This window comes from Pipistrellus kuhlii, unplaced genomic scaffold (assembly GCF_014108245.1).
Source record: "Pipistrellus kuhlii isolate mPipKuh1 unplaced genomic scaffold, mPipKuh1.p scaffold_m20_p_4, whole genome shotgun sequence".
Classification (NCBI taxonomy): Eukaryota; Metazoa; Chordata; class Mammalia; order Chiroptera; family Vespertilionidae; genus Pipistrellus; species Pipistrellus kuhlii.
This window is the reverse complement of record NW_023425540.1, coordinates 3,003,037-3,029,919: the sequence shown is the minus strand read 5'-3', so window position 1 is coordinate 3,029,919 and position 26,883 is coordinate 3,003,037. Positions and strand designations below refer to the sequence as shown.

The 26,883-nt window shown below is 50.3% G+C and overlaps 1 protein-coding gene across 2 annotated transcripts in view; it reads right to left on the bottom strand.

The window, feature by feature from the left end:
* Positions 1–978: 978 nt before the first annotated feature.
* The window catches only part of NPR3 (natriuretic peptide receptor 3), a 58,386-nt gene continuing 32,481 nt past the window's right edge, over positions 979–26,883 (bottom strand). Inside the window, exons 4-8 of one of the 2 annotated variants that reach the window (XM_036410548.2) lie at positions 17,107–17,242; positions 11,147–11,241; positions 9,216–9,351; positions 7,117–7,201; positions 979–6,151 (exon numbers count right to left, since the gene is read on the bottom strand). In XM_036410548.2, coding sequence (XP_036266441.1) covers positions 6,040–6,151; positions 7,117–7,201; positions 9,216–9,351; positions 11,147–11,241; positions 17,107–17,242 — 564 coding nt within the window. In that variant the 3' untranslated portion in view covers positions 979–6,039. Of the gene's footprint in view, positions 6,152–7,116; positions 7,205–9,215; positions 9,352–11,146; positions 11,242–17,106; positions 17,243–26,883 lie in introns of both variants that reach the window. The other variant, XM_036410547.2, reaches the window with a different exon arrangement.

Genomic DNA, 26,883 nt, shown 5'->3' with positions numbered 1-26,883 from the left:
CAAGCCCTGCACCCAGGTGGGGGCTGCTGTGGTCTCAGGAGGTCCTCGTGGTGGTGGCGGTGGTGGCAGCAGGACCTAGGGATCATTGCTCCAGCCATGAGAATCCAAGGGTTTCTGGGGCTTAAAATAAACCAGCAGTAACTTCCCAGAGAGTGAAGCAACGTGTTACAGCTGGGAGGCCACTGGGGAGGCCTGAGCGGCCAGTCTGCTTCGTGGGGTGCTCCTGAGAATGACCAAACCAGCTTAGGGCCTCGTCCAAAGGGTCAGGGACATCCTAGGTCCATGAGGCCCATAGTGTACAGTGTAGTGTTCTCAGGCCTAGACCAAGCATGTCAAAGTCGAGGCCCGAGGGCCACATGGGGCCCACGATGAATATTCCCGCAGCCCAGCCAATATAACGGCGTGGGCAGTTATTTACAATTATGAAAGGAAATAAGTCTCCTGTCAGATCCAGAATCACCTACATTCATTCACCTTGGGGCAGTTTTGAAAGTAATCACTGCGAACAGGATTTCCCTCCGAGTAGGAAAGAGAGTAGCAAGAAGAGAGGAAGAAAACACTGATTTTATCGTTGCTCTGGGGTGTTTTTCAAACTATACTTTTCGAATAAACCTACGGTCCCATGAAAATGGAAACTTTTGCTTTTCTGCAGTCCACATAAACTTCAACCTTGTTCATTTGTCCCGTGTCAGCCTTTGAGTTTGACATGCTTGCTGTAGACACTCGAGATCATATTACTCAGCTTTCTTCCCTCCCCGGCCAATTCAAGGTAGGCCCCTCATTAGCATAACATTTTCCTATTTCTGCAAATCTCCCTTGGCTGGGCGGAAAATTCTTGAGTCGGTGCAAGGCACCAGGCACACCATAAAACCCGTCCCTTCCACTGATCCATCTTCCACTTCACCTCCCCGGGGAGCTCAGAGGGCCCTGGGGAGAGGGCCTGGCAGGGTGGGCGGTTGAGTTACAAACAGGAAAGGCTTGCTGAGGGATGTGTTTTTAATGAGAACGCGTTGTTATGCCGTGAGCATGTGGCATTCCTGCTGAGTGAAAACATTTACAAGAACACGTACACATGTATATCCAAACACCGAGTGAAGCAGGTACGTGAAAGGGCCAGTTTGTGCCAGAAATAAAATACATTGTACAAAACAGGGGTTATATCCACAGTCGTTAATTCTCATTTTCTACACAACACAACAATAAATTAAATCACATTATATGCAGATAGTCCTACTTACATAAGAATCAGAAACCGTATGTAGCGTGTGCCACTGTTGCTCTGACTGGCTACTGGACTCGTGGGGAGGGCCGTACTGTTTGGTGGTCCTGTGTTTACGTTAACGGAGAACAACACGGCCCGGAAGATAAGGGACCCTCCCCCGTGTCCGGACCGTGCCCGCTCTGTGTCACTACCCGCCAGGCACGGGGGACAGAGCTCAGATTCCCAGGCCCCAGCACAACCGTCTGCACACTCGCCGCCTCTCCTGGCCACCTCGGGCACCGCGTGGCCACCTGGCCAGGAAGGCCCGCCACCTTGAACGCGCTCAGCTTGGGAACTGAATGGTGCAGAGGACACCCTGCTTCCAAACCCAGCGTTCCCTGCCTCTGCCCCCTGGCCCTGCGCTGTGACAGCGGCTCCACGTCCCCGTGAGAAGCCGGCCGTGGGCTCCGCCGCGGCCTCCCCTGGGTGACTGCTGCGGGGAAATGTGGGTCTTCACTCCCGAGTCAGAGCAATGCAGCACTTTTTGCTAAATCTTAATTCTGCGTGTTCGAGTCTCTCCCTCCGGAGGCACGCTGCGGCCGGCCCGTTGGACGGCGAGGACGGCGAGGACGGCGAGGATGTCGTGTGGGTTTTCACTCCGGAGGCCCGCTCCCACGGAGCCCTGCCCCAGGTCTGAAGCAGCTAAGACAGGAAGGCGGACAGCACCAGCCGGCGCGGCACTGCTCTGCCTCGGGCAGGAATGAGCGTTAGTGGTTAAAGAGAAATCTGGGCCCGCTCCTCCCGGCACCTCGGAAAGCTGTTTCAATCCCGGAGTCTTGCTGCGGGGTGCGCCTGGGGAGGCGCCTGGGTGTGTGGGAGACCGGCCCCTGGAAACGGAGCCGGGCTTGTTGGCCTGTAAGCTCTTCCCAGCCTAGAAGGCCCCGCGCCTGTGGGCAAGTTAACGTAGGGCTCCGGCTGCCAGCCCGCGGGGGACTCGCTCTGCGTGCTCAGAGCCAGCCTGGGCACCGGCTCCCCGGGGAGGTGTGGGGTCCCTCTGCGGCCGCTGCGGGAGGAAGGAGCGGGAAGACGAGGCGGTTTGTGATTGTACCTTCTGCTCCTTTCAAGGAATCCCGCTCCCGAGTCTTGTGCCGGGTGTGGCCTGCGCTCCTGGCTGAGCCTGGCCCTCGAAGAGGACAGAATCCCCGGCTTGTCCGCACTTCCAGAGACACCCCAACAAGGCACACGCCTCCTCCTTCCCTCTGTGGCCACCCTGCCCTCAGACACACGCCCTGGGCTCAGAGAACCTCGCTTTCCCTGAGGAAGGCCAGTCCACCATCAGCTTCCTCAGGAGGCCCTGGGCCCAGCGCATCACCCAACCGCCCCCGGCACACAGTCTGGCACTTGGCTTCCTGCCCACATCCAGGCAGCGGCCAAGTCCTTTGTGCCCCAGGAAACAGGTATGCGGGCCTTTCCTTTCAGAAACACTCCCTTCATGCACGGCCTCGTATCCTATGTGGTTTCCTACGGAGACTTCCACCAACAGCCACCGTGTCCTCCCGAGGGGGCGCCACGGGGACCCCCCTCCTGAATTCCAGTCCCTGCGTGAGACCCACACAACGGCCTCCGTCTCACTGCCAACGGCCTGTCTCGCCCTCCGGAACCCAGCGCCGGACAGGAGGAAAGTGGGAAATTGGGGGCAAAGAGGGCACGGGGGCCTGGAAGAAGGCCATGACCCCGGCAGCCTGGGAATAAGGGAGCAGTGTCTGCACATGGAGTCTCAGCATTTCAGGAATTCATCCCCATACGATTCTCCCCTCCCTCCGTGCGATGCTGCTCCTGACAGGCGGAGAGCTGCCTTCAAAGCCAGCGGGGCCGTGTCTGCGGCTCAGGAAGGGGCACGCTGACGGTGTTTCCAAGAAACACGATGTTTACAGGGGATTCCTCGCGGAACCTGCGGTCGGGGTGGGGGAGGGCGCGCCCTCCGTACGGAGAGTGTTTTCTGGATGGAAGCGGTCCTCTGAGTCCAGGCAAACCACCCGAGAAGGTGGCAATGATGAGCCGTAAAAGCTACACTGGCTCCCAACACCGTGAGCGCACGCGGAAAGGCTAGACCTTGACCGGCATCCACGCAGGCCGACACTGAGCCAGCGGGCACTGCCCTCTTTCTAAACTGAACGCCCTGGGCTTCGGGGGAAACTGTGCTCATATAGAACGGTTTAAGAACCAAAGCCCCGTTCGCCTGACTGCGCGATAGGTGGCTCCTGGCAGAGGATAAGTGACTAGCTGTCAAAGATGTTGCTTAGCAGTTAGGAACTTAACTCCCAAACTTCAATCTCCACAGCTCTGGGCCCAGGGTCATCGTGGGCCAAACACCGACACTTTCTGCAAAGGTTTCCAACCGAATGGAGTTTTCCAAAACCTACGAGAGTTCAAGGCAGAACGGGTGGACGGCAGACATCAGCAGTCCATCTTAAGAGCCCTCGGTCTGCTTTAAGATGGAAGAGAATGGCATCCACAGATGAGGAACCTCATGATTTCCTCTGCCGTTTTTAAAAGACTGCAATTCTCACTCATTTTTACAATCTTACCTGGGGACATGATAATATTAACTTCAGAACTACTCCTCTACCTAAAGTAGAGATAAAAGGTAGTCGCTTTAGCAGTGTGAGTTAATGGGACCCTCTGTCGATTATGGAACGGTTAGAAATGTTTAGACCCAAAGACTGCAACCAGGTAGAGTGTTCCCCCTCACCCCCTCCAAATAAGCACATGGGCTCAGAGCCCAATGTCTCTTTACAAACACACGATAAAAGAAGATGAGCATCTCTAAGAGACATGACGAACACCACTGAAAAATAAGAACCAGAGAGAAGTCAGTTCTCCGTTCATAAAAACAAAGTGGGATCAAGCCTTTGCTGTGCGGAGGCCTGAGCTGTTCCTCGCTTCGCTTCTCTGGCTTTCACTTCCCCGGCTCTCTTCCTGCGCTGGGCTTTCTGGAGCTTGCCTCGCTTGCTTTCTTTTTCCATCCTTTTTTAACTTAGTGCTTTTTTCTCTGCATCCAACATGGAGAACGACAACGCCGTTGCTCCAGTTGATCATCCTTATTTCTCTGATCACGTTCTCCAGCTGCCTGCATCGCATTTGTAAGCCATAAAGGGGACATGTGCCTCCCCCAGGAAGAATCCGTGCCCTTTGACCTTCGGGAGGAGGAGTGACAGGGGCCAGCTCCTCCAGGAAGCCAGGTAGGACCAACTGCCAAGACACGCTTCCACGCATCTGCCTCCGCCCTCACCTGTTCGAGCTACGACCGCCGCCACTTCTGAGGAACTGCTCAGACTCCACTATCGGCCTCCCTGCACATGGTCTTTCACAGACATTAAGATGATGTCTAAACCTATTTTCCGGATGCTCCAAATGTTATCAAGGACAGAGTGACCTGATTACAAGGCGGTATGCTAGCTAACCCAGCAATGTCCCATTCTGTCCTCACCGTCCATTGTCCCCACAAATCATAAAATGACGGCCTGAATTTAAACCTGGGTGCAATGAAGCAATTCAGTAAATACTTATTCAACTTTGTCCAAATTCCTTATATCCACACCCACAACCACCGTTATCAGACTACTGGTGGATGACTACAAAACCCTGTGGGATTAACTGAGAAGGAATAGAGTCGCTAGTTAGATTCCCTCTTTTAACCCCAATCATCACTGTAAATTTTGGTAAGATGCCTTGTATTTATCATTTCTGTGTTTACTTTCAAGTTCTAACTCTCTTATCAAGTTCTTCTTGAGGAAAAAGAGCTGCCTCCCCTTATGAAATCCTACTAAATTCTAGTACATTTCCCTCTTGATCCTGAAACTCATCATCTAGCCGGCATTGGAAGGGATCTATATCCCTAAAATAACTTGCATTTAAAACAAGCAAATGAATGTGCTCCTGCAGAGTGCAATCAGAAGACAGGGCTCTGTGATTAAAGCAGCAGTTTGCATTTGGGCCTGGCCAGGGGAAAAAGGACGGGGGGCGGGGGGGGGGGGGGGGGGGGGGGGGGAGAGAAGCATCTTTCATCACTGTTGTACCCATGCTTTTCAAATATAAGTGAAATTTAATCTTCAAAATGAAAAAATAGACACATTATCTAATAGCAAAATATAAGATCAAAATACTTAAAAATAAGATGTTAGTGCGAAATAGGGCTTTGCTTTTTTTACATTTTTAAAAAAATGAAACATTTCAGATTTGCTTTTCTTGTATAAAGCCTCTTATCTCAGTAATAGTTACAACTGTCCAGAGCAGCTTTTAGGAGACACTGAAGGAGACAGGAGGAAATCCTTTCTCAAGAGAGGAAGTCGGCACCTGAATGTATACATTGGACAGCGCTAGAGAGAGGTGCGAGCGTTACTTCCCACCTTGAGATTTTTCGTTCCATGTTCCTTTTCTTGGGTGTTCCATTCTTCCTAGGAATATTCTACTTGTAAAAATGATTTTATTCTAGCCACAAAACGTTTCACTTGAGAAAACCCCATTTTTATAGCCTTTGTGTGAAATGCCCCAAAAGCCATCAAGACTGGGAGACACCAGGTTCTCAAACCATAAAGCCAGTCAGTGGGCCCGGCTAACAGGTGACATTATATTCTGGCATTTTCTTGTCCTTAGATGAAAGGCCCTGAGGCATCTGATGGCAGATAACAGTTCCTGAGCTTCTAAAGAAATCTTACAACGAAATGGCTAAATGCTGAAAAGAATGAGTTCTTCAAGAGCACTCCTCCGTTCCATTCAGGTCTTTCATCCCATCAATCTCCCCCAAGAATCTCGGGCCGAGAGAAAAGGCTTCCCTTTTAAGCCACCGAAAAGTGGGATCTGATGGAATCTTCCCGAAGCTCCCGGTGTTTCCCGACATTACTTTCTTCCGGCTGGCTTCGTCTCTCAATGGTTATTCTGTATTTCTTCCTGGGGAAAGGGAAAGGGAATGCAGTAATAAAACCTCCTTTGGCCACACAATACTATGGTTCCTCTCACAAAGCATGCCCCCGGGGGACATCTGAGTTGGGGTTGATAAATGAGAAGTGACAGAGTATGAAACCCGGGTCAGAGATTAAAGCAGAGCGCCCCGAGGCGCCCTGCCCTCATTCAGGGAGGGAAGTTGGCCCGCTTTCCGAAATGCCACAGAACAAGCCCTCCCCTTCTTCCCTGGGCGCCTGGTGGGCTCGGCTTGTCTGTGGGGCCACAGAAGCGCTCCCGACTCCCAGGACGGCCCCAGATAAAGATCGGGTTACATGCCCTGAGCCAAGGGAACAGGAATACAATTGTTCCCACACAGAGCCACACACACCCTGAGCTCCATTTCCAAGCAGAAATGAAGAAATTGTGGTCTCATGGCTTTAAGAATAAGCCACCAACTCAACCACCAAAGATTACAAAGGAACAGGGTGCCCTTATGGTGTGAAACTGTCGGTATCTTGGACACAGAGAAATAATACACTTTTACAAGCCGGGGGGCCTAACCACAGTGGTAACCAAGGACGCTGGGTCTCCAAATACTCAGCGCCCACCAGCCTGAGAGCACGGACCACTCGGAGCTGCCACCTCCTCCTCTTCAGAAGGTGAAGCCTGAGAACGAGCCATCTATGTCCCTCTGCCCAGATTCCCTCTCCACGGACACACTGAGTGCGGGTGCGGGGAAGGGATTCGGGTCAGAGTGTCTGTCATCGGAGGAGAGCAGCCTCTGCGGCCCACAGGGCAATGCAGCAGGACCCCCTGCGCCTCTCCCTGGCATGCTAGCCGGCTGATCACCAAACCGCCCTCACCCACCCGAGGGGTTCTTCCCACCGCCATGCTTTTGGGCTCATCATGCAAAGGCAAGTGACAAAGGCAATAATAGAGTGAATTTTTAAACCTTATTGCAAGGTCCTGACCTGAAAAAGTAGAAAGCCATTAGCAGACCAGCTCCTAGTAAGGCCCCCACCACAATTCCTGTGACTGCTGACTCTTCTAGGCCACCTGCTTGAGAGAGAAATAGAGTGTCAGAGTTCAGGGAGAAAAGTCTCATCCTAACCTTTCTTTTTTTGAATGGTAAGAGCACATATTTATCTTCCCCATCACATACAGAATATTGGCAAATATTCATCACATTCTAGACCATAAAGGATGTCTCAGTACATTTCCATAAGAGATGTCATTCAAACCCTGATTTCGTCCATCCTTCCATTCATGGAAAAGCTTGGTTCTCTGGACAGTGTTTCTTGATTTCCCGCTTGAGAACATGTTCCTTTCTTTTTAAGAAAGATTCCCAGGGGATCCTGCACGTTTCCTAAGAAGCACTGGAGAGCACGCTAGCTGCTACAGGCCAGTGGGAAGAAGGCCGGCTCAGTTTCAGATCCAGCTGCATTGTGTGAGTTCACAGTCAGACAGGCAACTGCAGAGCCCATGGAGCTGACCCACGCACCCTCCCCAGGTGCGTGGAGACACGCCAACGCCTGGAAGCTTTGGTGAAAAATCCACTGGGCTAATTATTGCTTGTCTCATTTTCGATTCTTATAAGTGTATTTCTAATATCACATGATCTCACTCATCTAGGGGAAATGATGAACAACATAGCATGATGAACAAGAACAGACCAGGAGACAAGGAAGCATGGATCAGACTGTCAAACCTCAGAGGGAAGGCAGGGGAGGGTGGGGATAAGGCAGAGAAATTAACCAAAGGACTGTGTGCATGCATATGAGCCTAACCAGTGGTCATGGACAACAGGGGTGTGGGGGCATACATGGGAAGGGGGTTGGGATGGGAATGGTGGGAAGAGGACAAATATGTGATACCTTAATCAATAAAGAATTTTTTTAATGATAAAATAAAAAATTAATTTAAAAAATAAAACTCTAAAAAAAAAAAATCACTGGGCTAACTTTCTGTTTTCAGAGGTTCCCTCGCCAAAGCCAGAGTTTCCTGTCCAAATGCCCTACCTGGCTCTGTGAAAACATGAGTACAGCAGAAACAATCGAGTACAGGGGTGTCCCAGCTATTATACAAGAATGACAAAGAGCTAGCTTGTCTACAAAGAGTTCAGGGTACAGCCTTCAGTCCATCATCTTGTTTAATTCAGCCTTAAGAGTGGGGCAGATGCCCTTCATTTTCCATTTGGGAAAACTGAGGCTTGAAGAAACTCAGGAATGCCCTTTTAGGCCACGAAACCAGTAAGTGACAAGGGTGAGACTTCAGATCCAGGCCCCATAACTCAGAGACCGCGTTCCTACTCACTCCTGCCTCACTCCCCGGAATTACCGCCTCCGCATGAACACCCCACAGACTGAAGGCTGCTCCCCAAACACAGTGTGCATGCCTCCGTTAGCACCAGGGACCGAGTGGCCTCCAGGACGGCTGCTAACTCAGTTCTCCCTCCCTGGCCTATAAAAGAAAGGGGAGAGGTCTTCTAAAGCAGTGACTTCCAACGCTGGTCCTGCCTGTGAGCTCCTTATGAGAAGCTTCTCTGGCTTGTGTGTATGACAGGCCATTCATCAATAGCAGCTTCGACCCTCGGTCCCCAGTTTGTAATCCGAGGGTGTGGAAGGAACCTCATCTGTTTGGCTCTGAGGGGTCGGAGGAAACAGCCAACTTTGAAAGTCAGCATGAGACTTGCTACGCGGGATGAGGAAGTGGACGGCGTCTATTATTTGGTGTCTTGATTTTCTCTAAAATAGGAACTCTCGTACCCAATGCCATTTCCTTCTTCATCTCTCACAGCAAGCCTCCTTCTGATTTTCAGAGTGAGATTACAGTGAGAGTCGGGCAAGCAGGGAGAAGGCTTCTGCCAGTTTTGGAAACGGACAGAAGAGAAGAAAGACCTAGAAGCTTCTGGGGAAGGTGGGGCGCCGGTTTGTGAGCTGTTTCTGTGGGTCTGACCGCCTCAGAAGAGAACTCTGAGCTTTCAGAAGCCGGGCTCCGGATCACACATCTAACCCCGCGTTGCATCACGCACACCGGCACTGAGGAGCAGGGGTCCTGCCCCTGGACTTACACGCCTTGCAGGGGGCGCCGCCGCTGTGCCCCGCCAGCCCGGGCTCCTCCAGCCGCAGCTTCAGGGGGCCCCACGGATACTTGACGTTGGGCCGCATCTCAAAGCGACCTTCCTTCCCGAAGTAATCGCCGATCACCTGCTCCAGGGCCAGAACACAAGTGCATCAGCTGAGAGGTCAAAGTCACTGTCTCCCAGGAGGCGCAGGGCCAGGTGCCCCCCCCCCCCCCCCCCCCCCGTTTCGCTTGACAGTGTCTGCGGACTTTGAGTCAGATTTATAGCCGCCCGGGTGCCCTGCAGCTGAGCGTCCCTGAAGGGGGACTGTGGCTCCCGAGGCAAGGCGGCCGGTTACACAGGGAGCAGCCATCTCCGATTCCCGGCTTTTCCCTTGCTGACCCCAGGCTGCTGTCCTCCCCCCCCCCCCCCCAGCAGCCCCGTGGCCGGCCCCTCCGAAGGCCCGCGCTCTTGGGGCTGGGAGGCCAGGTCTGCCCAGGCCCCACACCGCTCAGCGGGCCGCACACCCCCCTGAGGTGGGGACGGCATTCTCCTGGCTGAGGAGCTACCCTGTTTGCACCTTGTTTCCAGGAGGAAAGCTTCTTTGACTAACCCCTCTGGCTCCCAGAAAATCACTGTTCTTTTCTCCCAGGGTCTCTCTCCGTGTCAGGTTTCAGTGACTCTCCTCGGCTCCTGGGCCCTGATCCAGAGGCACCTCCCTCCCGGGACTTCTCTCTCCTGTCACCAGCCCACTCCGCCGAGTGGCTGTCCCTTTTGAGGGGTGCAGCCGGCTCCCCAGGCTGTTCACGATGGGCCCTGAGACCCTACAAAGCACCTCACACACTGTCACCTGCATCCCCACATGATGACCCTCCCTTACGAATACTGCCAGACCCAGACCAGGCCACGCAGCAGATCCCACCAGGAATGCTGCATGTCTGTATAATCCTTATTTATACACTTACTAGAGGCCCAGCACGTGAAATTCGTGCAGGGTAGGACCTCCCAGCCCTGGCTGCCTTCGCAGCCCCTGCTGCTGGGACCCTTGCCACCCCAGCTGCCTCACGGCCCTCAGCCCTGCCCCCTGCTCACACCGCCTCGGCCTGGCATTGCCCGAATCCACCGCCGCACACCCCCAGCTCCCAGTTCCACAAAGCACCCCCCCACCACCATTGATCGCCTCCCAGCCTGTGGCTGGACCTCCCTCTGCAGGGCGATCATGGGGCGATGGCAGCCCCTCCCCCCTCCCCCGACCAGTCTCATCGTGCCCGCCTTGGCTGGCCTGGCGCCCGTGCGTGTCATAGTGTGGTCATCTGGACAGTCGTTCTGCTGTTCAGCCATTGGGTCAATTTGCATATTAACTTTTATTTCTATAGACCATCTAAAGTTGTGTGGTACTTTTCTAGGTCTCATATCATTCGGGGCTCATAATCATGACAGAGCAAGGAAGATCTGATTTCTAGGTGACAGCCCAGGAAACTGAGGCAGAGAGCTCCCTCCCAGCGAGGGTCAGAGCCCCATCTTGGCATCCAGGGTGCTCTTTCCGCTCCAAGATGCTGTCCAGAGACACCACCGTCTGGACATGTTAACCATTGTCCAGTTTGTAGGCCCCTTTTCCCACCCAAACTAATTCCAGTTGTAAAGGAGGAGGAATACACTGCCGCCCTTCACCTCTCTCCTCCATATCCCTCCCGCATCACAGGACTGAGCTGGGCTTGATGGCCGCTTAGAAGGAACGACGTCCCCACTTGCGGTAAGCGGGGGACTGTTTCTGGAAGCTTCCCTGATCTCTCCACCGACGTGAGCCCCCCTTGGAAACCCCGAGTGTGGGGCTCATTCTCATTCGGGGGCTGCGTGGGGGCAGCTATTCAGACTCCGGGAGGAACACATTCCTTGGGACCCTAACGGGCAGGAGAGCAGGCCGCAGCCTCCCTGCTTACCTCCTGGGTGCCCGCCTCTGCGTCCGTCATGGCGATCACCGAGAAGTCCCCGTACCGGTCCCCGTTCGTGTCTATGGACACCTGCCCGGCGATGCCTGGGGGGACACAGAGGAGCCGGGCTGGTTACTGAGAGCCCTGAGCCAGCCACTGCGAGGCCTGGCGGAGGGGCTGGGGCAGCGGCCTCCGGCGCCGGGGGCCTCGGCAGACGCGGGTTTGTGCTGGCCGCGGGAGACATTGTAACTCCATCGCGTCTGCATTCCTAAATTCCTCGCATTTCTCCCTTCGAAAACGAAAAGGAAAGGAAATAAATGACCTTCTTTGAGAAATATGTGTGTGTGTTCTTCAAGAAGACTGAGGCTAGTCCTGAAAGCAGCATGCTTACCCCAGAGTTTTCTATTAAAGTAAAACGAAAGCCAACTGCCAGGCAGGAGACGTGGAGGTGTGGCCGGTTTCTGGACTTGTCACGGGTTCGTGTTATCACTGGACACGCGTCATCAGAGAAACCCTATTCCACGTGCTCCGTCCCGACCACGCTGGTGTGCGGGTCGGGAGCACCTGGTGTGCGGGCTGGGAGCACCTGGTGTGCGGGCCGGGAGCAGCTGGTATGGGCCGGGAGCACCTGGTGCGGGCCGGGAGCAGCTGGTGTGGGCGGGAAGCACCTGGTGTGCGGGCCGGGAGAACCTGGTGCGGGCCAGGAACACCTGGTGTGGGCCCTAGGAGCACCTGGTGTGCGGGCCGGGAGCACCTGGTGCGGGCCGGGAGCACCTGGTGTGCGGGGCCAGGAACACCTGGTGTGCGGGCCGGGAGCACCTGGTGTGCGGGCTGGGAGCACCTGGTGCGGGCCGGGAGCACCTGGTGTGCGGGGCCAGGAACACCTGGCGTGCGGGCCGGGAGCACCTGGCCCAGTCCTGGGAGCTGAGAGTGAAGGAGGAGTTCGTCTTTCTCCCACCGTCTTCCTTCGCTCTTCTGTCTGTCTGGGCGAGTGTCTTCCGGATTTATCAAGATGTAACTGACACTCATCACTGTGTGAGCTTTGTAAAGCGCAGGCTCACATGTACTGTGAAAGGATCGGCCACTCTGCACTGTCCCACAGAGACACAACACGCCATTCACTGTTGCCCACGTTTTCCCCGTGACGGCCGGGCGTTGGCTGTCATGCTGCTGCGGAGGCAAAGGTGGATGGGACACATTCTCCACCCAAGAGGGGCGGCCCGAGGAGGGATTCAGCCTGAGGGACCCAGAGGTGTGCACTCGGACCCCAGCTCTCATGCTTACAAGCCCCGAGACCGTGAGCAAGGCCTTTGCCGTGAGACTCCGTCTCTAGGACCAGGAGAGTCCTCAGTGCCTCCCGGCCACAGGCTGGTGACGAGATGACGCAGGCAAAGCCCTTTCCGCGCAGGTTGAAGAGAAGTTGGCTGCTTTCCTCTGTTGTCATCGCCACCATTGCCGGGCCCGGACCTGGGAGAGGACCCCTGGCAGTGCCCGCACCACCCGGAGGAGGAGGCCCAGGGGAATCGCCGTGGGGGAAGCCCAGGATTGGGGCAAGCAGCCATCAGAGAGGGCGGGGGTGTCTGAGCAGAAAAGCTGGCCTTGTCAGCATTTACAGAGGCGCCGACGTTGGAAGGAGGCAGAGTGGCCGTGAGGTTTCTGGGAGAGGGCCCGTGTGCATGGAAGGGCACAGAGAGAAAGGCTGGAACAGAGTGCCCGGAGTACGGAGAGCCCCGAGTGCCCACAGGAGAGACTGAATTCACTTTGGCAAGCAACGGTGGCTTATGGCCACAATCAATCCAAGCCAGTATGTCTCATTAGTTAATACTAAAGGTCTATTTGTAATTTTCCTTCACTAAATAATAGAGTGCATATATCTATCAGCTACAGGCTAAGTCACTAAGGCTATTTATTTTCCTTTATTTCAGACTGTGGCAGAGTTCAGTGTAATTCCTAATTGGTGTTTCCATTGATCTGGTTCCCTCCGGAAGCGAAGTGAGTGTCTGGGCAAAGGGACCCCAGGGGAAAGTTCCATCCTCAAGTGCGGTTTGGAGAGGACAAGTGTTTGGGTTTACTGTCCTCGGGTTGTGGTTTGAAGGCCTGCCGCTTTTTCCAGACTTTGGTCTACTTTGCCAGAAACAGAATGGAGTTACCATTCATCTGAATGTTTTGTCTTCTTAATATAGACTGGTTACAAAGGGTACACCCACCTCGAACTTGTTTATCCTTGACAGACTATAACTTTTAAGTAACGCCATTTAAAAAAAAATTTATATATATATATATATATATATATATATATATATATATATATATATAGATAGATAGATAGATAGATAAATTTTTTTTTAAACATATTGGTTATCCAGAACCTTCCAAACATATTGGTGATCCAGAACCTTCCTCTATTTTTTTCGGAGGGGTGTGTGATAGTGTGTTCTCTAAGTGTTTTTGCAGAGTGTCCTCTGAGACCAGGTGGCCCCGGGATCCCAGCACCTCATTACGCTTGAAGCGATTACAATTCTGCCAAGGAAGGAGGAGAGCCCTCAAGGCAGCCGATTAGCAAGTGAGGCCTCACCTGAGAGTGTGGTACCTGAGGTGAGAGGGTCAGGCCGAGGCAGAACTTTCCTGTAGAATTCCTGAGACATCCCCTCCTCATTCCCATGGGCCTGTAGTGGAGCTCAAGGTCAGAGCCACAGTCCTATTTACCTTGTCACTCTGACCTCTCACACAGAGAGCAATTTAGCTTCTTCCCAGGCCACGGTTAAGAGTTGGTCCTAGGTTTCTCGGTAATAAAATCTAAATTTGTCAAGTAACATCCAGAGTACTTTTCCCTTAAGAACTTAATGGTCACTTACGGTGACCATTAAAATGAAAATTAGTTTTAAATTTAGAAAGGTTAAAGTTGTTCTTAGAGGTCTTTTGGGGGCTCCCCTCAGCTCAGTCGCTGCTTCGCAAAGAGAATGGAAACTTACCTTGGCTTCCATTGCCTCTGCGTTTGGAAAAGTGAGATTCTGCGTCTGAGCAGAACTATACAGCTGACTGTTCTAGAACGCATTTCCTATTGCCTGTGTAGACCTGGCCCTAGAATGGAAGATCAAGATAGCCTATGGGAAAATTCAGTTCATGCCCTCTGAATAAAACTGAATCCCAGCCATTCCCTTAGCAACCTCCCTCAGAAGACCGAGAACAAACGGCCACACCACATAGTGAGGAATAGCTAAGACCGGGATGTGGCCTACCAAGATTGTGTCCACACACACACACACACCAGTTTCTCAGTGTGTTGGGCACAACTTCTGGAAAATTTGACTCTGTCCTAATATGCCCCCTGAATGATCCTACTTAGTTCCAGCTCCCAGCTAAGGCAGTCTAAGGTTGAGCAAGACAATCCTGGAGGCCTATTTGTTCACGTCCCACAATCTGCCAAAAGACAATCAGATGTCACTCCAGTTTTGAGTAAGATGTGGCATTCACGAAGGCCACCAAGGAGCAATGAAACCTACCACTTGTCACCATAGCTAAGGCCAGGACAATGGTAGATGGAACATGACCCCTTTGCACTGCTCCCACCCTCCTAATAACTGAGAACAGAATGAGACAGTGGAGTGGATATGAGTCCCAACTGAAAAAAAAAAAAAAAAAAAAAAAAAAGTGTGTGCTTCTAATCTAGGCTTGGAAGTACTTGTTCCCATCATTGAAAATGTCCTTAGTTAGATTGCAAATACATACAGGCCTAGCCCCGATGCATTCAAGGACTCAAAGAAAGAGTTAGCATGATGCAAAACTAAAAGGATTCTTCTCAGTCATCAACCAGTCCAACCCCCAAGGTTTAGGTGATGGAGAAGTCCAAGGGCCTGAGGGTGGAGTCCATGACTAGGATGCAGGTTTTCTGGCCCAGCGATCTGTACTGTATGGTAGTGGTTCTCACATGGTACCCATTAGCGTACTATGGTTTATTTTCCACACAGGCCCCATAGGAGCTCTTTTAAACACTCAAGACAGATCATATTCTTCAAACCACTCCGGTGGCTTTCCATCTCACTCAGGGTGGAACCCAAAGCCCTTAGTGCAGCTTCCAGGTCCGTGGGATCGAGCCCCGGCTCCCTCCCTGACTTTGGCTCCTGTTACACTGCCTCTCACATGCTGTTTCAGCCTCCTTGCCTGCCTGGGGGCACTCAGAACTGTCCCACAGATACACTCACGGTCTCTGCATTTGCTGCTCCCTCTGGAATGTTCTCTCATGTGCTTGATTTCTTTCCTTTCCTTCAGGACTCTACTCACCTGCCACTTACCAGAGAGACCTCCCCTAATCACTCTATTTAAATTAATAGCCCCACATGACACGTTCTAGCTCTCTGTCCTGCTTTATTTCATAGTCCCTGAAATGGCGTGTCTATTTGTTTCTCACCGGTTAACCCCACTACCATGGAAGCCCATATTGTTGCAGGGAATGTCTTTAGCTCATTGCTAAATCCTCAGCACCTTGAAGAGGGCCTGGCACACAGAAAGTGCTCAAGAACATTTGATGAGTGAATGAGTGAGTGACTATGAAGTTGATAACTGCAGGGATCGTGTTGGGTCTCGTGTTGATTTTCTCTGTGTGCTGGTGAGGCCAGAGGAAGCCAGCACTCTATACACCGTTGGCAAGAATATAGGCTAGCAGACCTTTCCAGAAGACATTTGTCAATATCTATTGACTAGGTGCCAGTGCACGAATTCGTGCATCTTGAAAGTAACTGTGGGCCGTGAGGCTATGGTGGGCACAGGGTTAGGTCTGGCCTATCATCTGAGCCCCCACCTGGGCCCCCTGCTCGCCTGCTCCACCATCCCACCATGGCAGATGCCCACCATGTTCCTCGCTTTGCTGCCTGCCGCCAATGCCCACCATGTTCTGTGCGCACCCCCTGGTGTTGAGCACACATCATAGCAGCCAGTTGTTTAGTTGTTCCACCGTTCGGTCTATTTGCATATTAGAATTTCATATCTATAAATATCCCACAACTAGAAATATTCCCTGTTGGACATACTCACAGAAATGAGTATGTCTTAAGACAAGTAAGATGCATAACAGCAAAAACTATAAACAGCTGGAGTGTCCATCAACAGGAGTTGGTTAAAGAAGTTTTTGTACAGCCGTATGGTGGAAAATGATGGAACTATCATTGAAAAATGTGCTGAATCTGTGAGTACTCATATGGGACATTTCTGACATGCAAGATAAAAAAGCTATGATAAGGAATGGTATTCATGGCATGACCCTTTTGTATAAATTTTTCAAATATAATTCAAATGCATATCTGCTGGCAGGAGACAAAATATTTTTAAGCCGAATCACAGGGAATTGTTAATAGTGATCACAGGGCGGGGAGGAAAACTTTCACTTTTCATTTTGTGCCTTCTTGGACTGTTTGAATTCTCCAGCCAAGAATAGTCTCATTCCTGTACAATTTTTAAATGTCAACAGAAGTTGCTTGAGTGATGAGAGAATGGGCCATTTTTTTGGTTGTTAAGAAAGCCACAGCTAATAGTCATCATTTTTAAAAAAAATAAAATAAAAGTGAGGGCTTACCAGACCTGCTCATCATCCCGAACCACTCAGGTTTGAACAGAGAAATGTGTATCTGGGATCTTTCATTTTCAAACTGACTACAAAACTCTTTGCAGACTGGTGGTTTGTTGTGAATGAGGCTTGCGATGAATTTGATTTTAAGAAACATGGAGTTGTTGCCCAACAATCAGAAGCAGATAAGCCACTTGCCATTTCGGTGGGACTCTTTCAAAGCACTTGCACATGCTTCACCTCATTGAACTTTCACAGCCAGCCTGTGGGCCGGCCTGATTTGGACTCACCATCCTTCCTGCACAGCTGAGGAAAGCAAGGTCCCATGGCTGTGGGAGCGAAACAGAACCAGCAGAGAAGCAGCTCCGGGAGCTTCGCAGCGCCATCGACAGAAACACTGATTCCTCACCTTCGAAGGTCCTGTTCCAGGTCTGCTGGATGATCTTGCCGCCGTCCTTCTTGCTGAAGCCGGCCCGGAGCACCTCGTGCAGAGCCAGCGCGTAGAGCAGGATGGCGTCATGGAACCCTTCCACGAACATGTTCACCTGGAAGGAAACCCGGGCGAGTGAGACCGAACGCCGAGTGACTCACGTCGAGGAACCAGGCCTGCGAGCATGGCAGAGGCGCAGCGGAGGAGAATGGTGGCATGGTTTTCCTGGCCCTGGCTCAGGGAGGAAAACCTCTCCCCGGTTTAGGAATGTGGAAAGCAGGCCAGATAGGACGGAATTTGGAAAACCTGTGCCTGTTGGTTGGCTAGGTGTCACATCCCAGGTGCGTCAGCCTTCGCCCTGGTTCCCTCCACACAGGTGCCCTCCTCCCCCACCTTGCCCTCTGCCTCCAGCCCCCCTCCCCCTGGAGATTCTCTCCGCCTTCCCAGCCCCGCTGCTCTCCCCAGGCTCCGAATTTGGAACGGAACTGAAAGAATGGCAGGGGCCCATGCACACATATTCAAATACCACTGAATGCCTACCCGAGTGCTCAGGATGCCAAGAGGAACTGCTGTGTCCTTCCTACCTGCCGCCACTTACGTTCTCTGTTCTAGCAGCAGTGACATCTTCGCTTCTCTCTCTGGTTTGTGTTGAGTGGTTTCAGTGCATCTCGGGACCCCCAGCCCCACTCCCTGCCGAGCCCCAAGGACAGGAAGGAGAGGCCTGGCTCCGGGAAGGAAGCCCTAGCCCCCAGGACACTCAGAGCTCCCTGGGAATGCGGGGAATTCGCTGAAACCCCTGGAGCCTATTCCCTTCTACAAGCAGCGTTTTTTACGTCCTCATACCGCCCGTAAGCCCACTGTGGCATTCAATAAACATGAAACGAGCACATACGATCCTGGAACACGGAGTAGCTCACAAACCTTCTTTTTACAAACGTACAAAGAAAAGCCGAGCCTTATTCCGGGAGACAGCGTCAGGACGGAAGACCGTGCAGCAGAACGCTCAGGGCATCCTGTGGACGGAGGACCCCGCTGAGGCTCTGGAGGCTGTTCCCTGCCCCGCCCCCAGTGAAATACAAAAACATCCACGGAGCACACAGTGCAACATCCAGCTCTACTGGGCTTCCTCCCCCCCAAAGGGCCGATACAGTCGTGTTTGTCTCCCAGAAGCAAGTATTTGAGATGTGACCGAGCCTACTGCTGAGAGGCAGGGTGGAATAATCGTAGGGAGCCTGGCTTCGCCGCTTCCTAGCTGTGTTTCTCCACTATCCCCCCCAGTTTCTCCATCTGGAGGATGGGGAGCTAGTCATACCGATCTTAGGGAGGGTGCCGTTGTGTGTAAACAAATCCACAGGTGTAAAAAGTCAGTATTCACTGTTAGTGTTTGTCATTGTTGTCCAGAGATAGAGAATTATAAAGCGAGGGGTCCTGGTTAGCTTCTAATAGCTAGTAGTGGTATTAATTAACTTATTGGTATAACATATCTTATTGACTCATTTCATACTTAACGGAAACTAAGGCTCTTCCTTCATGCTTTGACACCCCAACTAGTTCTCTTCCTTCCTCAATGTCCGGTCCTTGACTCTGTCCAAGTACGATGGACGCAGCCCAAGCTGGTCAATGGCACTGAGCCCCGGGGGTGGGTGGAGGATGGGAAAGAGTGCTGGCTCACCGGAGAGCTCTGAATCAGCAGCTGGACCCGAAATCTAATCCTAACCCCGACTCATTATTTCATGTCTCTGATCTTCAGTTTCCTCATTAATGGGGTTTAGCACCTATTCATCTCGTAGAGCTCTTCTGGGGAATAAATGAATGAGGGCATGTAAGACCTCTAACACAATTCCTGGGACCATGAAAGCAAATAGCAGACAATGGCTCTTGCTCTGAGCCGCCACGCTGAAGTCTCAGAGTCATTATTTTCTTAGGCAAAGCAGAATGTGTAGAAATAACATCTAGCAGTCAAAGATAATTTTCTGCTGATTCGGCTATGCTAATTAAATTTTCCAAAGGAATATGAAATTTTCACTTAGACCATGAAGTCACTGTGGCTTGAGAAAGTACGCACACTGATGAGTTAATGAGCTTTAATAAGTGAACTTTGGCTGTGTAGCTTCGTTCTCAGGCCACCAAACATATTTTTTCAAAAGCTCTTTCTCCTCTTTGATAATTAGACGCACCCCAGCCTGCTGCAGAGGGAAGGCACAGCGTCGTGGAACATGGAAGACGCAAGGTGCTCGGAAAAACTCTGGGCTGGTCCTCTCCTGACTGTGGAGACCAAAAGGGCATCGTCCCTCACCCTCAACCGTCCTGAGGGCTGTTCCCTTCATTCTCCTTGTTCCTGGGGAGCCAAGGCAACCCCATTTCAACTGTCAAGTACCTCCATCACTCTTCTTCCTCCTCTGACACCTTCCCAAAATCCTCACCCAAAGCCATCATAACACCCACCTACTGTTGGCCACCTTAAACATTGGCCATGCCCCCAGCACCACCCTCATATGACTCTTCCCCTTCCTTCCTTCTTTTTTTAAATAGATCTTTATTGATTTCAGAGAGAGAGATAGAAACATCAATAATGAGAGAGAATCATCAGACAGCTGCCTCCTGCACACCCCACACTGGGGATTAAGCCTGCAACCCGGGCCTGTGCCCTGACTGGGAATCGAACTCTGACCTCCTGGTTCACAGGTCAACGCTCAACCACTGAGCCCTGCCAGCTGGGCCTCCTCTTTCTTGATAGGCCCTCTGTGCTGCCCCCTCCACAGCGCAGGGTGGAAAGAACGATCGTCTAGCTGAGAAACATGAAACTGTGTTAATTTTTCTTTCCAGGCTTAACGGTAGAAGATAATAGATTGGTTCTAAACCCATGTCCAGGTCTGAAAACCCGTTCTATCCTGATTTTCAAACAGACTGAAAGTTGTACTTCCTTTCTTTTAAAGTAGCAGAGTGTCTCCCTCTGCTGCCAAAATCATCAGGGGAGCTGCTGACCCCACCGAGGTTCACTGGCACCCCAACCTGCTGCGGAGGAGTTCACAACACCTACCTCAGAGGCCCTCCAGCCAGAAGCAAAGCCCTGGAGACCTGCTTTTCTGCAGGAGAACATTCTCACATCCATATGTGTTCTTAAGTAGGAGGAAAGCCCATTAGCACGTTATAGACGCTGCAAATCCGAAGTGCAAATTTTTTAAAAATAAGGGAGGAAAAAAGTGCAGTCTTCAGTTGCCTTTGGAACAGTTTCCACTGGACCTCCAGGCTAAAAGGAAGTAGGTCATCTGGTCTGCCCACACCCCGCCTCTGTCAGAACAGCACCTGGACCTCAGAGTCCTGACGGGCAGACTGCACGACCTCTCCAGTAGTTAGCATCCTTTTAGCCAGAAAGCCCCTCCTGACTGTCATTAGCCGTAAGCCTTCATTACAGTCCTAAATGCGGCCAGCCCTGCTAGGTGTTGAACAAACAGAGAGAACAATGCAATTCAAGAGCCCTGGGAACTTAGGGTCTCGACCAAACGGTGTCATAGCTCATACGGACACACACAGGGTCACAGCTCCACGTGGACACAACCAGGGTCACAGTTCCACATGGACACAACCAGGGTCACAGCTCTACACGGACACACACAGGGTCACAGCTCCACACGGACACACACAGGTCACAGCTCCACATGGACACAACCAGGGTCACAGCTCTACACGGACACACACAGGGTCACAGCTCCACACGGACACACACAGGGTCACAGCTCCACACGGACACACACAGGTCACAGATCCATATGGACATGGACACGCAGAGGGGGTCTGCCCAAGGCGGTGGGAAAGCGGACCACCATGGGGGACAAGCCCCAGGGCGATCCCTATCGTGCTGTGCATCATTCCAACAAGATGGAAATCACGCCCCATCTCCCACTCATCCCGGGAACTGTGCCAGGACAGGGCTGCATGCTGGCATTACCTCCCCCATCATTTCACCTCCGTTCTCTTGATTTTCCCCCTGGAGCTGGCCAGTGGCAGGTATGCCAAATGGAAGAATGCCATCTTTGCCACCGGCCTGTCTCTCTGATTGCACTTGTCAGCCATGCCTATTTATTAGTGCGTGTTTTTCACCTCTCGTGGGGAAAGTCGAATAGAAATCCTGCTATTTTTTTTTTTTAACTGAGCATAAAGAGTGACCATTCATGACATGGCTCCCATCGGTGACAGGAGTGCCATCCTTCTCATTTCTCCTTGGGGAGGCAAGCTTGTAGAGGAATTCCTCAATGTTTGTGTTCCAAGCAAGTAAGCCAAGACACTGCCTGTCTCAGCGGTTCTGTGCAGTTATAGTGAAGAACACAGAAGTAATCCACCGCCCAGGCCGCCTGGGTATTGGAGACAGCCTGCAATGCTCCCCCAGAGCGTCCCAGCAGAAAGCTACCTAAGCTCAGTGCAAGGCGAGGCTGCCCGCAGGTCTTGCCTGTGGTACTCAATGGACTCAAGCATGTCACAGGATGGCTCTGCCTTCCTTCCCATAAACTAATGGTTCCCGAAGCAAATAAGGAAAGTGGAGAGTTGGGCAGCATATCTCAAGAGTCTTTTGTCTTTTTTAAATATACCTTTGTTGATTTCAGAGAGAAAGGAAGAGGGAGAGAGTGATAGAAACATCAGTGATGAGAGGGAATCATTGATTGGCTGCCTCCTGCATGCCCCTCCCTGGGGATTGAGCCTTCCCTGAACCACCTCACTCCACAAGCTCCCTGATGTGCCAGCCTGGCGGGAGGCCTGTGAGTGCCCCTGGGACCGCTCCTGCCTCTGCTACAGGAAGATGGCACCCAGGGGGCTGTCACCTGTCACTCCCTGCTCCTCCCACTGCCTCCAGCAGGCCATCTTGCTCTCTTTAATGTCCTGTAAGCTGGGGGAGGAAACCATGGAGTGTGTTACAGCTGTACTTGAAGTGGGGCAGTGGTTCTGAGTGCGGGTTTGACAGAGCCCCTGTGACAAAGCTAACAGAGCATCTGCCCGTTGTCACGGCGCCACACCCTTTCTCACACTCTCCTCTGCTCCTGACCGGGGCCCACAAAGTGAGATCGCCAAACAAATGGGTTCAGGGGCGATGCTAAGGGAAAAACTTCTGTTGGCACAAGGCCGACACCAAGGCGCCTGGGAGAAGCAGCAGCTGGAGGCTGCAGGAGCTGAGGAGCTTGAGTGCCACCAGGTTGGAGGAACATGGGAAATAGCTCAGGCTTCCCAGTAAGACTCTCTAGGGGCTACACCTTTGAAGTAAACACTTTGTCCAAAGACGAAGGCTAAAAACAAACCAAAACAGGACCACTTTCTTCTTTAAAAAACAAAACAAAGCACGCTTCCCAAACTTCAAAGTGGTTAATCAGTCAAACTGCCTGCTAGCACAAAATTTCCTCTTCAGAGGAACAGAACTAAATACAATCTCTACAAAATATCATCCACAACAAACACTGCTGGTGGGAATGTGAAGCAATACTGCGTTGGCAATTTCTTCTAAAGCACACATCTGTGCTATGTCCCGCGATGCTACTCCTAGGTATTCATGCAAACGAGAAAAATGAAAATACATGTCCACTCTAAGACTTAGGCCAGAATGCTTATTGCAGCTGTAGTCATAATAGTCCCAAACTGGGGAGGAAGAAGTCCATCGATACAGAATAAGTAAGCAAATTATACTTATGTTTATACAATAAAATATTACTCAGCAACTTAAAAAGAGAGGAAAATAAGTATTAATACATGAAATACCATGCAAAATCACAAAAGCAGTACATGGAGTGAAAGAAGCCAGACGCAATACTGCATGATTCCACTCAAGAATGAATTCAAAAATGAGTAAAGCAAATATAATAACAGTGATAAGGAGTGGTTACATCAAAAACAATAAAATACTTAGGAATAAATTTAACAAAAGAGGTGTACACTGAATATGATAAGGCATTGATGAGAGAAATTGAAGACACAAATAAATTTTTTAAAATCACATGTTCTTGGATTAGGAGAATTAATATTGTTACGATACTAATACTACCTCAAACAATCCAGAGATTCAATGCAATTCCTATCAAAATTCCAGTGGTCTTATTCACAGAAAGAAAACAAGGAAAACAATCTAAGATTTGTATGGGACCACGAAAGACCCTGAATAGCCAAAACAATACTGAGAAAGAAAAACAAAGTTGAAGGCATCACACTTCCAGATTTCAAACTAGATTACGAAGCTATAGTAATCAAAACAGTATGATGCTGGCATAGAAACAGGTAAGTAGATCAATAGAACAGAATCAAGAGCCAAGAAATAAGCCCACACAGATATGGTCACCTAATTTTTTACAAGGAAACCAAAAAATACGCAATGGAGAAAGGATAGTCTCTTAAACAAATGGTACTGGGAAAACTGGGTAGCCCCATGCAAAAGAATGAAACTGAACACCTATCTTATACCACTCACAAAAATTAACTCAAAATGGATTAAACACTTAGAGAAATGTAAGAAACCAGAAAACTATTGAGGGGGGAGACAGGGGGAAAGGCCCTTGATATTGCTCGTGGCAATAGATTTTTTGGAAATGGCACCAATAGCACAAGCAATGAAAGCAAAAATAAGCGAGAGACTATATCAAACTAAAAAGCTTCTGCACAGCAAGGCACCCACCAACAAAATGAGAAGCAATCTATGGAATGGGAGAAAATATTTGCAAACCTTGTATCTGATAAGGGGTTTAATATCTAAAATATAGAAGAAACTCATGCAACTTAATAGCAAACGTAAAAACAATCTGATTAACAAAATTAGCAAAGAACCAGATGATAAACAGATGCCTGAAAACACTGTTCAATGTCACTAATCATCAGCAAAATGTAAGTCAAAACCATAATGAGATATCAATGCACATTATTTTTTTAAAGAGGTGACAAGTGTTGGTGAAAATGTAGAGAAAAATGAAAACTTGTGTTTCTAGCTCTCTATCCCTCTCCCTTCCTGCCTGTAAAAAATCAATAAAATATATTTTTTAAATGAAATCAGAATCTCAAGGAAATATCTGCACCCGATGTTCACTGCAGCATTACTCATGTTAGTCGAGACACATAAACTTTACTTTAATAAAATAATAAAGAGCCTTACCTGTTAGATACATATTACAATATTTACAGAGGAAATGGGGGTGCCTGAGGTTTGCTTCAGAATTATCGGGGTGGGGAATGGTGGTGAAAAGGTTTAGATAAGGTCAGACTGAGCTGAAAATGGTTGAAGCTGAGTGATGGGGACATGGAGGTACAGTACATTGCACTCACTAGTTTTGTATATTTTTTTAAATTCCCATAATAAAATGTTTTCTTTATTAATCAATTCCCTACATGAATAAGCAAAACCTGGAAAAATTCTGGGAACCTTTCCACAGTTGGTGCTATTGGAAGATATGAAAATACATAGGCTCAGCATTCATGTTTTGTCCAGTTTTGTGTTTTCTATCATTTTTTTCTTTTCAAACCAATAATTATTCTTTAAAAAGACTTTTTAGAAAAAGACATTAAAAGATATCAACCTCAAAGAATAAGGCAACACAACAAGTGATCAACACAATCCTCATCCCATGTGGGCCCCGTCGCGATGAGCTGATCTCAATCATCCTGGAGCCCACGTATGTGCAAGTAATGAGTTTCACATGCCCGCTAACTGCCGGGAATACGGGCATTCCTTGTAATTATCCTGACGGTGTCCCCTCAGTTCGACGGCCTGAGCATTCAGTTAAGTCTTCACATCGCAAGAAAAGCCCCCTGGTCTTCACAGGTTGGATCATGCCACATCTTAGACATTTTTGAAGAGACTGATCTTTTTAAGTCTATTTCACAAGAAAATTGTTTCATCCCCTTGGGCAATTGAAAGGAACTACATTTCTTTCTCTTTTTTTTCTTTCTTTCTTTAATGTTTAGGGCTAACGTCCTCTACTAATGTGAGGAGACTGGTTTCTCTTAAGAACATTACCAAAACCAGGCAGAGTGTTCTAGATGCAGATGTAGCAGGACTATAGTGGAGTTGGTCCCAATATTTTATTTTTTTAATATATTTTATTGATTTTTTACAGAGAGGAAGAGAGAGGGATAGAGAGTTAGAAACATCGATGAGAGAGAAACATTCATCAGCTGCCTACTGCACACCCCCCACTGGGGATGTGCCCACAATCAAGGCACATGCCCTTGACCGGAATCGAACCTGGGACCCTTCAGTCCGCAGGCCGGCGCTCTATCCACTGAGCCACACGGGTTTTGGCTTAGTCCCAATATTTTAAAGGTTGAATAACACTGAGCTTAATAAATGTACTTGCCACAGCACAAGAGAGACCAGGGGTACATGTCTTAGGGAGATGCATTCTTTTAACCTCCTAAGCATTTCGAAATAGCCCCGAAGAATGGCAGAAACGCAACAATTTACGATGTGAAGGGAATCTGGAGCTCATACAGGCCGGCCAGCGTGTTGTGTGAGCGGGAGAGCGGAGCCACACACTCATCTGGCCCATTCAGCGCACTGAGAGCGAAGACAGAGCTGCCAGCGGACGCGCCCACAGCGTTCCTGTGATCCTCAAGCCCGGCAACTCCCTGAAGACCAAACTCACCCAGGGTTAGTGAACGGAGATGAACAGCCTCCTATTTCCAGACTTAATAAGACATCTCTGCCATGCCTGACGGCCAAGATGCTATCTGCCTATCAGGAGGAAGGAAAGGATGAGAGAGCCTGCCCTGGCAAACACAGTGCTAACTGACTGTCAGGAAAATAGGATCGGAGGAAAGAAAAAGAGGGTATTGGATACCAGGTTGTTCAAGTCAGCTCCAGGGATGTTGTTTATTTTTCATTGTAAATTGACGTAAAATCGGGGGAAGGGAGGACGGAGGAGGGAAAAGGAAGGGGCAGGTTAATCTCCTGGAGCCTACCTCTCATAGTGTCACTATTTGAAAACCTGCTATATTTTTTTAAAAGCTGAAATATGGAAAAATCCTAGTCAGAAACTCTGTTCTCACGGAGCTAAGACGTCAAAAATCCTGTCAAATATCACTGTCGTCTCCTGCACCGGCCCTCCCTCGCCCCCAGGGCACAGAGAAGGCATTAAGGAGGTTGGCAGTCACTCACATTTTTCCCCTCCAGCCTCATTATTGCATCCACACCGGGCCATTCCCACGTCCCTGTCCGTCCAATGTCCCCGTCCGTTCATTCGGCACCACAGCCTCTAGTTCTCTGACCACCGCTGTTTGATAAACTTCATCTCCACTCCGTTTCATCAACTCACCCTCTCCTACACATTCTCTAGACCCATGGTCAGCAAACTGCAGCTCGAGAGCCACATGCGGCTCTTTGGCCCCTCAAATGTGGCTCTTCTACAAAATATCACGGCCTAGGCAAGTCTATTTTGAAGAAGTAGTATTAGAAGAAGTTTAAAAATTTTGGCTCCCAAAAGAAATTTCAATCGTTGTACTGTTGGTATTTGGCTCTGTGGACTAATGAGTTTGCCGACCACTGCCCTAGACCAGCGGTCACCAATCTTTCAGACCTCAAGGACCACCAGTGGTCCGCGCTCCACTGCCCTGGACCATACACTCACCTGGAAACTCATTCAAATGCAGAGTCTGCCTCAGTAGGTGTGGAGCACCAAGGTTCCTCTGGTCCGCAGACCAACCTCTGAGCAATGAGACCCTTGACCTTATCAGCACGGAAGCTGCTCTCCTGTCACATCCCTTGAAAACCGTTGGACGCCCATCTCCTACTTC